Below are 12,974 nucleotides of genomic sequence, written 5' to 3'. Positions count from 1 at the left end.
CTTCATGTTCTGTCACCTGAGATCAATTGATGGTGTTAATTATCTACAAATAGCCTAGTTATCTGCATAACAGGCCAACAGGTTAATAAATTCAGTGTGTGCGCCAACTGTCGACTATATGTGTAGATGAAATGACTCATAGATTGTGAAGGGCAATCTTTATCAATTCTTACAGATGACTGTGTGATTTAGCGCATTTAGGAGCTGGATCATCAAGTTAAGTGTATAGATGTGTAATGAACTCGCACATCCACAAGGAGGCGGTATAGAGATTTAGAGCGCAATTTTCTCCATCACTTGGAGCTCGATGCGCTTTGGGTGATTTTGTAAAGATTGTAAAGCCTTGTAAAACCTTGTGAAGCCTTGTGAAGCCTATTTTATTCATCATTTAAGTAATAAATTAAAATTACGCTATTACTTGTTGCTGGTTAAAGGGACATTCCACTATTAGAGTAAATGTGAGGCATCAATTGTCTTCAAAAACAACTTGTTTGTTATAGGTGTACAAGGAATAGAGTTGAAGATCCAGGATAATTTTAAACATTATTCAGTAAAGAATGATAACTTTGGAACCAGGTGTGATTTTAGTGCCCTAGGCAATATATAGGAATGGGGCCCTATAGTGTTTTAAGATCAATCGGTAAATTTTCATCATACATTATTTGGCATTAATAACTTAATATATATATATATATATATATATATATATATATATATATATATATATATATATATATATATATATATATAGCAAATAGTTGAGGGGACTTGCTTTTCTCTTGGCCATGCTGTTAGAAAGGTGCTTGATAATGCATCTTTGTGTTTGTTTGTTTGTTTGTTTGCTTATTGTTTTCTTGTGTTTTGTTGGTTTTACTCTTACTTAAATGGGTTTCAGTAACATTGTGTGATACAGCTTAAATGTATAATTATTATTACTTAAAATTAATTAATAATGCAAATGATTTATTTTCACCATTAAATGAGACATATAACAATTTGACTATACAATATTTTTTTAAACCACATTTTTGTCATTTCATTTGAGTTTTTGTTACAAGACAACATGTCTTATCTTATAGTTATAGTGCATGTCTTCTCTAAAAGTTTATGGTGGGACAAAAAAGGTACTATACTATTGGGATGTCCCTAAAATTTTTGCTTCTGCTTTTGCTTTTATAACCCCAAAACCTCAAACACCAAAATATTTTTCTTTCAGTTAGTAAGGTATGTGATAAGGTATGGTCAGCATTTTTTTTTTTTTAAATCATGTTTACTTACTAGTTTTAAATGCACAGACCTGTAACTACGCATGAACGATATTTCAAAGGAAATGGTGACAAAAGTCGAACACAAGAGGGCGGAAATTTGCTTCTTTGTGAATACATAAGGTGGCCTTTGGCGCATTTATCACACTTGGGGAAACTCTTAAAATCAAGCATTCATTAAGCAAAATAAACTAAAATAAAATATGTATATTAGAACTATAAACACGGAAATGTTTCCTAAACATATTCTTTTAGTTACAGAATTTCATTTCATTCAGTTACTATACAGCAGCTAGGGTTTACCACAAACATAGTCTACATAGTATCTGGAAAAGTGCGCACTTTCCCATCGATTATGCGTTTACACTTCATATGATTTTGCACCATCGGTTAAGGCCACGCCTAGATGTCCCTCCAGCTTCAGCGTTATTCAGGCGAGCTGAGCAAGTACCCAATCAGCTCTCAGCTCCCTAACCACTCTCACTTCAGCGTGAATTGTTTACATATGACGCAAGAGATGAAACCTGACAGAGGACAGACGGGTCTGCACAGCCATGGATTACTGAGGTCATTTTGCTGATATAGGATAATTAAGACATGCCATTAAGAGCACTACAAATTCTTGCATGGTATTTTTGGAGGGCATCTCTGCACTAATTAACAATGTACGGCCAGCAGGTGTTTTATGTTTTAAACTTCCTGCTTATTACCAATTTATACATGTGCGTAGAACTAGATTTTTGCGAACTTGTGCAACTTGGCAGTGAGAACGGGGACAGAAGAATTGATCGCAACATGGTTTTTCAAATAAAGGCTTTTAAACAGCTCTTCCATCTGAACGTTGTACCCGACTCTAGTTTTCTTGCACCTGACGTCGCATATGAGAAACATATCCTCTCAAAAGTGTCCTCTCTGCGCAGCTGCTTCTACTCCGGGGATGTGAACTCGGACCCTTCTTCCTCCGCGGCTCTCAGTGTGTGTGGAGGAGTGCGCGGTGCGTTTTCTTATAACGGTATGGAATACGATTTCCAGGTCAGAGGGAATGAGACCGGTGATGGATTTCCCTCAAGCGCTGGAAAGACGCACGTTATACGCCGCCGGTTTCCCCGTAATGTCACGTCAAGATGCGGAGTAACATCTGGATTGAACCAAGGCGCTGCAGAACCACCGCAAATGCCCGAGCGCGTAAAGGCGCACGCGGAAATACGAAAAAAGACTGCTCTGAAAGGCACAAACAGGTCCAAAAGATTTGTTTCTCTGTCCAGGTATGTGGAGGTGTTGATTGTAGCTGACGAGTCCATGGCCAAGTTCCATGGGGACGACCTGAGACATTACCTTTTGACTCTCATGGCTGTTGTCGCCAAGCTGTACCGGCACCCCAGCATTATGAACCTCATCAACATTGTAGTAGTGGATATGCTGGTGATTTATGAGCCTGAGGAAGGACCCAAGATTTCCAGCAATGCTGCTGTCACACTACGCAACTTCTGCACCTGGCAGAGAAGGTTGAACAAGGTGAATGACAAACACCCTGAGTACTGGGACACTGCTATTCTGTTCACAAAGCAGGTAAGGAAGAGTCGTGTATCACTTCACTTAATCACAGCAGGCAGGTTTTACTTGTTTCTGTGTATAATGAATGATTGTGCTCAACACGTGTGCACAACCAAAATATATAAATACATTATAGATGTACAATCTATGGCCAAATGTTTGCATACACTTTTTGAACATCTGCTTCCAGATTTAGTCCCCTTTCGCTGTTATAATAACCTAAACTCTTCTGGGAAGGCTTTCCATTAGATTTTGGAGCATTGCCCATTGAAACCACAAAATCATTAGTGAGGTCAGACACTGATGTTGGGCAAGGAGGTCTGGAGTGCAGTCAGTGTTTTAATTCATCTAAAAGGTGTTTAGTGGAGTTGAGGTCAGTGCTCTGTGCAGGCCACTCATGTTCTGCAACTCCAAACTTGGCAAACCATGTCTTCATGGATCTGGCTTTGTGCACAGTGACATTGTCATGCTGGAACAGGTTTGGGCCTCATAGCTCCAGTGAAGGAAAATTGTAATGCTAGAGCGTACAAAGACATTCTATACAATTGTGTGCTTCCAAATTTGTGGCAACAGTCTAGGGAACAACCACATATGGGGGTGATGGTCAGGTGTCTACAAACCTTTGGCCATATAGTGTGTAACAGAGGTAGTGTAGTAAACTGTAGTCCTGGGAATCTAGGCTCCATAGGTTTTCTTTGCTTAATACTCACCTGATCCAGCTAATCAGCAAAGCTAAAGTGTGCTATAAGAGGGATCCCCCAGGACCAGCGCACACACTATAATATACCATAAAGGCACTCTTCTTTGAAATTCCCTGAAAGCCACAATGTCAGATTATATACTCTGTAACATGCATGGGTATGTGAGAATGCTTAAAAGGGGAATTTTGTTGATTTCTCACAAATGCAGTATAGTTAATTCATTGAGAAATAAACAGTGGTTTTAAAACAAATTATACTTGAATATGTTTGTCATACAAATTAGACAAATAATGTTGTATGAAAATCTTTGTCATGCAAAAGGGTCATGATATCTACAATACAAATGCAAGCTGTTTGTTAACCCAAATACCAGTGAAGTTGTTGAAGAATATTTGTTGGCATTCTGTAATAGTGTTTATCTGTCATTTCTAAATGCTACATAGTACATAGGAACTAGGATGAGAAAGTTACAAGAGGATACATGTTTATGCAGAAAATGTAGGCTACATGTGTGAGCGGTATAGACAGTACACATACAGTATAGCATCTATGTTATGTACAATAAGTCGTGGGTTATAAGGTTTAAAACACAAGCAAGGAGTACAACAAATGTTATTCCATAGAGATAAATGTTACACAGACTAGGGTTCAAAAAGAAAGCCAAAAAATGTGAAGGGACAAAACATACTTCACAAAGACACAAGAAAACACTGTGTAGTAAATTATCCAGAAATAGTATAAATAAATAAATAAATAAAACAGAAAGAAAGAAAGAAAAAAAGAAAGAAAGAAAATGTATGGAATTCCCCTATAACAGTGGTAGCAAAGTGCTTGAAATACTTGACCATGACTCAAGTGTTCACAGGGTCAATGCCAAGTTGTTGCTGTCGAATCCTTAACGCATTTAAGCTCAAGCTCTGGTGTAGGAATAACCTTTTATTCTCAAGTAAAAACACCACGGTATTGCACTATGCTGATTTGTGTGCTTTATGTAATATTTGGTTGATTGTGGAAAATACTCTGGACCTCTTCATTACATAAATAAGAGTACACATATTTCAACATATGGCCAAGCACAGTGCTGTGAAAAAAGTATTTGCTTCATCCTGATTTCTTCTGTTTTGTGTATATCTCATACTAAATAGTTTTATATCTTCAAATGAAATACAACACAAAACAAAGGCAACCTGAGTAAACACACACTACAGATTTTATTTTAAAATTATTTTATAAAAGCAAAAACAAGTGATCCAACACCTATCACCAGTGTGAAAAACTAATTTCCCCCTTAAACATAAAATCTGGTTGCGTCACCTTTAGCAACAATAACTGCAACCAAACGCTTCTGATACTAGAGATCAGTCTTTCACTTACTTCTAGGATTAGGACTTGATCCTATGCTTTGGATCATTGTCTTGCTGCATAATCCAGTTGTGCTTGAGTTTCAATTTACAGACTGAAGACCAGATATTCACCTTTAGGATTTTGTAGCAGAGAGCAGAATTCATGTTTCCCTCAATTGTTGCAAGTTGCCCAGGCCCTGAAACAGCAAAGCATCCCCACACCATCACACTTCCACCACCATGCTTGACCATAAGGATTCTGTGTTTGGTTTATGCCAGATGTAATAGGACCCCTGTCTTCCAAACAGTTCCACTTTTGACTTATCAGTCCCTAGAACATCCTCCCAAAAGCTTTGAGGATCATCAAGGTGTGTTTTGGCAAAATTCAGATGAGCCTTAATGTTCTTCTGGGTTAGCAGTGGTTTTCACCTCGCCACTCTTCCATGGAGGCCATTTTCCCCTAGTGTCTTTCTGATAGAGGAGTCATTAACAGTGACCTTTATTGATGCAAGAGAAACCTGTTGGTCCTTTGATGATATCCTTGGCTCTTTTGTGATGTCCTGGATGAGTATTGCTGTGCTCTTGGAGGAATTTTGGAAGGTCGGACGCTTCTGGGAAGGTTCACCACTGTGCCGAGTTTTTACATTTGGAGATAATGCCTCTTGCCGTGGTTTCAAAGTCCCAGAGCCTTTGAAATAGCTTTCTAACCCTTCCCAGACTGATGTATTTCAGTCACCTTCTTCCTCATAATTTCTGGAATTTCCTTCAATTTTGCCATAGTGTATTACTGGGTAAGACCTTTTAACCAACTTCATGCAGTTGAAAAAGTTCTATTTAAGTGTAGATTTGATTGAACAGCATTTGCAGTAATCAGGCCTAGTTGTGTCTAGTCCAGCTGAACCCCATTATGAATGCATGTTTCATACATTTGGGGACTTAGTGACAAATTAGTAACTATGGGGGCAAATACATTTTCACACAGGTCCAGTTGGTATTGGATAACGTTTTTGCTTCAATAAATAACATTAACATTCAAAAACTGTATTTTGTGTTTACTCAGGTTGCCTTTGTTTTGTCTTAGATTTTGTTTTTATTTCTGAAACTATTTAGTATGAGATGTACACAAAGAGAAGAAATCAGAAATCACAGCACTGTAATTGGAGTGTAAACTTTTAACAGTTGCTGGAGTTTGGGCACAGCTAGGAAGTATTAAGTATTAATATGAATACAGTAACATTATGAGAAAAAAACTTACCGTTTCTCAAAGTGTGTTTTCCTTTCATTTCAGTCTGACAGTGCGCGATGCTTTTCACCATATAAGGAATAAACTGTTCAGTAAAATCCTTCATTAAGTTAAAATTTCTTGCCATTCATTCGCGCCTAATAATTTTTTATTCATGGAGGCAACAGCTGGCAATACCATGATAATTCTTTCGCAGTTATGATCTGTGTTTTGACTACAGATTTTCATAGAAATTCTTGGCCACCCCCGTTGGTCATTTAGAATGACACTTCTCATTATTTGGCCAGACAATAATATTCACAGCCCAGTTTGCTGATCACTACCAAGCAGAAACCCCATGATGCACATCACATCGGTATTTCAGCCACAATGAAGTTCTTACTTTCATTTGTACATTCAGTCGGACAACTAAGCCTGCTTAAAATAACACTTACATTGTAGTCTGTCTCACATCAAATCTCTACTTACTGGTCATGGTCTTTTTAAAATTCCACCAGGACTTGTGTGGGGCTACCACCTGTGACACTCTGGGAATGGCTGATGTTGGAACCATGTGCGATCCCAAAAGAAGCTGTTCAGTTATTGAGGATGATGGCCTACCCTCAGCCTTCACCACAGCACATGAATTAGGTAAGCTCAATGTTTATTTTAATGTTCCAAGTTTACTTCACAGTAAATACATGGTATGAAAAGTTGTCTGCATAATTTTTAACGTCAGTTGTTGGTCTTAGCTGTAGGCCTTGACCTTAACGGAAGTATTTTCTGTCAAGGAATTGCTATTAATGACAAAAGTGATGAAAACTGCTGTTAAGCCATCGTGTATTAGAATGTTTACAGAACAGTTTATAGAGCATTTCTTTACCACTGTCAAAGTAGTACTGTAAAGAGTAACAGATGGGTAAATACTACCACATGCTAACAAATACATGTAAAATATTAATTTCTATGCTGCCTCTAAGTGCATAAGCACTGCATGCATCTTATTTAAATCAAAGGGTTAAAAACAACTTAGGTGTAAAAAAAAAAAAAAAAGAAAGAAAGAAAGAAAGAAAGAAAAAAGATTTCACAATACAGGCCTGTTTCATCCCAGTGACTATTTCAATGTCCAGGCCATGTCCTCAATATGCCACATGACAATGTGAAGGCCTGTGAGATGTTTGGGAAACTAAAGGACAACCACATGATGTCCCCTACCCTCATCCAGATCGATCACAACAGTCCCTGGTCCAGCTGCAGTGCAGCCATTGTGACCAACTTCCTAGATGCCGGTCATGGTAAGTCCACATAGGCTGCCTGCATAGAATGGCTCTTTTTTCACATGCTAGATGTGATACACACCACACTCTCTCTCACTGAAGCAACAGCGACTACACAATGCAATATTGGCATTCAGACATGGCTGCTCAGACAGGAGAGCATCAGGAATAGGGTTTTAGCTTGAAACTCTAATACAGTTGTTTTCTGATTCATGAAAGTTACATTTAAAATTTACAGCATCAGAAAACCTACCAGCTTATACAAAATATTCAAATGTCTCAAATTTAGTTGTTCAAGTTTCAGTTGAACAAGTTTAGATGTTCAGTTGAAGAGTGTGTATAATGTTCATAAGGTAAATGTAAAGAAATGGTTATTTTCATAGGTATTTTTTAAATGCTGTTAGCATCAAGTGTGTGACTAGTATCAAATATGAAAACTTTACCACGTAATATTAAGTCATAATTTTGAGAACCTTTTTTCCCAACAGGCTCAAGCAAATGTAATACTTGCCCTTCACTCATATTAATTTGTTCACACAGTCGCTGTTCCAGAAGTGACTTACAGGTTTTGTAAATAACATTGTTTATGCTAAATTAATCAATTTGCATAGACCACTTTGTATTTTGTCATTTTAAATAGAAATGTTCCAAATTACATATTCATAAGGCAACAGTATTCATTACTTTGTTTATTTGAAAGACACAGTCCTCCTTGGAGCATGTTAGTAAATCTGCTTACACGTTTTCTGAGTGTTATCAATGTTTCATGTTTTTAATATGGCAAGTATGCTGTATTCAACATATTCAAGTCCTGGTCTGTTTTCAAAAGGCGACTGTCTACTGGACAAGCCCCAGAAACTGCTTGCGCTACCAGATGATCCTCCGGGAATTGCTTACAGCCTCAGCCGCCAATGTGAGTTGGCATTCGGCTCTGGGTCCAAGCCCTGCCCGTACATGCAAGCCTGCTCAAAGCTGTGGTGTACAGGAAAGGCCAGGGGACAGCTGGTGTGCCAGACTCGCCACTTCCCCTGGGCTGATGGCACCAGCTGTGGCAACAGCAGGATATGCTACGGGGGTGCTTGCAGTAATAGGAACACCACCATTAAACCAATGGTGAGAGCATGAAAACCTGCTAATATTGCTCCATTTTAAATGCAGTGTTTGAACTGCTAATGTTTTGTTTTTCTAGATTACATTCTGTACATGATGGTTCTTAATGTTTTCTATCACAGGTAGATGGACAGTGGGCTAAGTGGGGAGCATATGGATCTTGCTCTCGAACATGTGGAGGAGGAGTTCAGCTGGCAAAAAGGGAGTGCAGCAGCCCTGTTCCAGAAAATGGAGGCAAATACTGTCAAGGCCTGCGTGTAAAATATCGCTCCTGCAATCTGGAGCCATGCAAATATTCAGGTAAGCAGGATGGATTTTCTTTATATCTCCTCCACAAGGGCGTCTGTTTTATCTCTTCTGATATACACAAGGATACTTGTAAGTTTATATTTCTTTGTGGTAATGTGCCCCTGAATGTGTGTATTAAACATACTGATGATGTACTACACTTGGCAGGCAAAAGTTTTCGTGAGGAGCAGTGCGAGTCCTTCAATAACTTCAGCCTCAACACCAACAGACTTAGACCCTCTGTGATGTGGGTCCCTAAATACTCCGGAGTTTCTCCAAAAGACAGATGCAAGCTTATCTGCAGAGCCAGTGGCACAGGATACTTTTACGTACTTGCTCCAAAGGTGTGGACATCAATATCTCTGTATGTTCTGTCAAAAGTTACACACCCTCAATATCTTATGAGTTATATAGTTATGATAACTTTAGAAGCTTATCTATGCCATATGTGAATGTGTACAGTAAGAGGGGCCAGAATTATTGGTTACATCAGTGGCAAGTCAGGAGAGGAAAGAGTAGTTGTGCACAGAATTATATGCAGCTCTAGTGTTTCGGTCAGAACCAGTTCAAAATAAACAAATGACAGACTGAACCTCTCAGACTGTGATACTCCCGTTATACTTCCCTGAGGCTGAGTAGCTGGTATGGTATGTTCAACCACCTCCCTTTTTTTTTTTGGTTTTGTATAATGTAACACCTTTTATCTCTGTCCGAGTGTTCTGTATTAGGTGGCCATTGTTAGTGTAAATACATTAGCCATTAGAGTTGTTAAGCAGAGTGCACTGACAGAGTGTTTTATCTGTAAGAGCAGGTTGTGGATGGAACACTCTGCTCCCCAGATACTTCAGCAGTTTGTGTTCAAGGGAAGTGCATTAAAGCAGGTTGTGATGGAAAGCTGGGCTCCAGCGTAAAATTTGACAAGTGTGGAGTGTGTGGAGGGAACAACCAGAACTGCCACAAAGTCTCTGGAGTGTTCACCAAACCTGTGTAAGTTCCATTTTAGGTGTTTCCATATTATAAACAGTGTGTATGAGAAAGTAGATGTAAAATATAACAGCTGTTCTTGTTTTTTAGACATGGATATAACTTTGTGATCACTCTACCAGTCGGAGCCTCAAATATAGACATCAGGCAACGTGGATATCGCGGTTTGGCAAATGATGACAACTACTTAGCCATCAAGAACATTCATGGTCAATATCTTCTCAATGGGAATTATGTGGTATCTACTGTTGGACGACATATAATTGTAAATAACACTACACTACGCTACAGTGGAACATCCACAGCTGTGGAGAAGGTGCAGGCAATGAGACCTCTCCAGGAGCCCCTGACAGTGGAGGTGCTGTCCGTGGGAAAAATGACACCTCCTCGTGTGCGCTATTCATACTACCTGACCAATAACAAGGAGGAGAAGATTCTGAAAAAGGAGGAAAGGAAGCATGTACAGAACAGCATTCTGGTAGACACCAACAAGGTGCAACTAAAAAAGTTAGCCTATCAGAAACCTTCTAGTAAATGGGTTACCAGTGACTGGGAAGAATGTTCTGTAAGCTGTGGCAATGGCTTTCAGAAAAGACGTGTTCAGTGCCTAGACTCAAATGGGAAAGCAACTGCATTTTGTGACAGCACCCAAAGGCCTAGTTCTCAGAAGGTGTGTGGTGGCCCTTGCCCTATGTGGAGTATCGGTGAGTGGTCTGCTTGCTCAAAAAGCTGTGGGAAAGGTTTCAAGAAAAGGCCTCTACACTGTGTCACTCAAACCGGGCTACTCCTACCAAGAGACCGCTGCTCAAGCAAGAAGAAGCCCCACGAACTGGATTTCTGCACTGTTCAAACCTGCTAGAGACTTGTTAAGACTTGCTCAAACTCCTTTGGGCATTGTGGACATATAGTCTATAGAACTGTTCTTTTCAGTCTAAACAAACCTCTTGATTTACGTTTGTTTTCACTTGTGTATCTCATGGTACCTCAGCTGTGTGACAGGAGACAGTGATTGGTGAGACTGCAGAAATACATGACTGGAAAGGCTGAGGTAAAAACCTTATCATTTTTGTGATGATTTGAAGTCACATGACCTACCTCGAAAAGACACTGACTCATAGTAGATCATTTGTTGTCTGATCATAACATTCATCTTTATGCGGCAAAAAATGATAAATACAAAACAATGTCATAAATAGGGTTCGAGATTACACTGAAAGCATCTGATTTTTCTTAACTGCTTGAATTAAATGTGAAGCATTGCTCTTACACTACAAAATATTATATTATAATATTGGGTTCATTCATTGATTCTGCCTTGGTGCTGCAAAATACTCTATCATCCCACTTCATGCTTTCTAGTATATCTACATTCACAATTAAACAGCAACCCAAGTAAAACCACACAGTCAAAAATTATTTGTCATAAAATATCTGTCATTTCCTATTTTAAACATTTTTAACCGTTAGATAAATAACATTTAAATGTAGGCATTTGTAATGTGTTCAATACTCTATTTCCCATCTGTGTGATTATTTTACCCTATCAGTACACTCTAGCTGCAAACATGATGACGGTTCCCATCATGTTCCCCATGTTCCTCTAAAGTAACTGAACACACTTGTGTGTATTGGTTTTATTCTCTGCTGTATTTGAGGAGCTTTATTGTGTCTAGTTAGACAAATATCTATTGCTTTTTATGATTTTAGTTACGAAGGGTTAGGAAACTTTTTTATTCTTTCTAAAAACCAAGTTTTGAGGATTAGTTCTGTATGTTGTATCTTTTAGTGTAGTAAGAAGCACTTATATTTTGCTACCAGGTTCCTTTGTATACTGTGTATACATTATGTTAACTGTGCATAAATAAACATTTATGCATGAATTTAAATTACATACTTAATCTTTTTGATACAAAGCATATAAAATACAGGTTTGATATTTGTCTCCAAGCAACAGAGAGTAGAGGATTAGATCATTTTGCCAAGCTGCAGTCACTAAGCTCCGTGATAGAGTTGGAAATTATTAGTGCTTACACTGCACACTATAATTCTGCTGATACATCTGTTCTGTGTCTCCTAGAAAAACAGCCACAGCCTACCACATGCCTAATAATCCTTTTCTATTATCAAGGAGTATGAGACCCACTCCCACATTTCATGTCTAACTGCACACAAAGATAACTACTATGTTTTATGCAAGTTTATGCTTTTTAAAAGATATATTAAAATATCAGTTTAATATCAGAAGGAATCTTTTATAATAAGATATAGCAATTATATATCTGGCAAGAAATGCTATATGGAGTTAAAAGACTGGTGCATAACTTGTTCTGCCAATACTGATTAGTTGAAGCTGAAGCGGAAACAGGTTTTTATGATGAAGTCTATATTTGTGTAAGATAAATAAGGCACAGTGAGCCGTTATAGGAAAATAATAACGGGGTGGTGTAAAGGTGCAAATATTTATTGTTACCACCCAAAAACTGTTTATTTACCAATAACAGCACGTGTTAAAATATTTTATTCCTCTTATACCATAGCAATTTTCCATTGCTAGCCTTTTTTTTTTTCTTATTTAACGACACCGACACATCATAGGTGTGATCAGTTTATACACTATATGGCCAAAAGTATGTGGATACCTGACCATCACACTCATATGTGGTACTTCCCTAAATTGCTGCCATAAAGTTGGAAACACACAATTGTATAAGATGTCTTTGAATACTGGAGCATTACAATTTCCCTTCACTGGAACTAAGGGGCTCAAAACTCTTCCAGCATGAATGGAACAGTGCCCCTGTGCACAAAGCAAGCTTTATGATGACATGGTTTGCAATGTTTGGAATGGAAGAACTGCAGTGTCCTGCACAGAGCCTGAGCGCAATGTGACTGAACACCTTTGGGATGAACTGGAGAACTGACTACAGTCCAGGCCTCTTTACCCGACACATTCCCCAACCTCACTAATGTGCTTGTGGCTGAATGATCACAAATCCCCACAGCCACGCCCTAAAATCTATTGGAAAGCCTTCTAAGAAGAGTGAAGTTTATTATAACTGCACAGAGGAGAAAGGAATCTGGAATGGCATGATCAAAAAAGTGATATGTTTTGGTGATATAGTGTAATATAATGGCATATGGAGAGTTAATTGCATTATTGCAATATATATATATATATATATATATATATATATAGAGAGAGAGAGAGAGAGAGAGAGAGAGAGAGAGAG

At 38.4% G+C, this 12,974-nt stretch overlaps 1 protein-coding gene across 1 annotated transcript; it reads left to right on the top strand.

Moving 5' to 3' along the window:
• Positions 1–1,107: 1,107 nt before the first annotated feature.
• On the top strand, positions 1,108–11,987 carry LOC108277444 (A disintegrin and metalloproteinase with thrombospondin motifs 15). The gene is made up of 8 exons (XM_017490201.3): positions 1,108–2,834; positions 6,604–6,736; positions 7,216–7,380; positions 8,192–8,475; positions 8,595–8,772; positions 8,929–9,104; positions 9,572–9,747; positions 9,835–11,987. The coding sequence occupies exons 1-8, from the start codon at positions 1,929–1,931 to the stop codon at positions 10,601–10,603; spliced, it is 2,787 nt and encodes a 928-aa protein (XP_017345690.2). The 5' UTR covers positions 1,108–1,928; the 3' UTR covers positions 10,604–11,987.
• The last annotated feature ends 987 nt before the right edge of the window (positions 11,988–12,974 follow it).

Source organism: Ictalurus punctatus, chromosome 17, assembly GCF_001660625.3.
Source record: "Ictalurus punctatus breed USDA103 chromosome 17, Coco_2.0, whole genome shotgun sequence".
NCBI lineage: Eukaryota > Metazoa > Chordata > Actinopteri > Siluriformes > Ictaluridae > Ictalurus > Ictalurus punctatus.
Note: the sequence above shows the minus strand (reverse complement) of the source record. Positions and strands in the feature narration are given on the sequence as shown.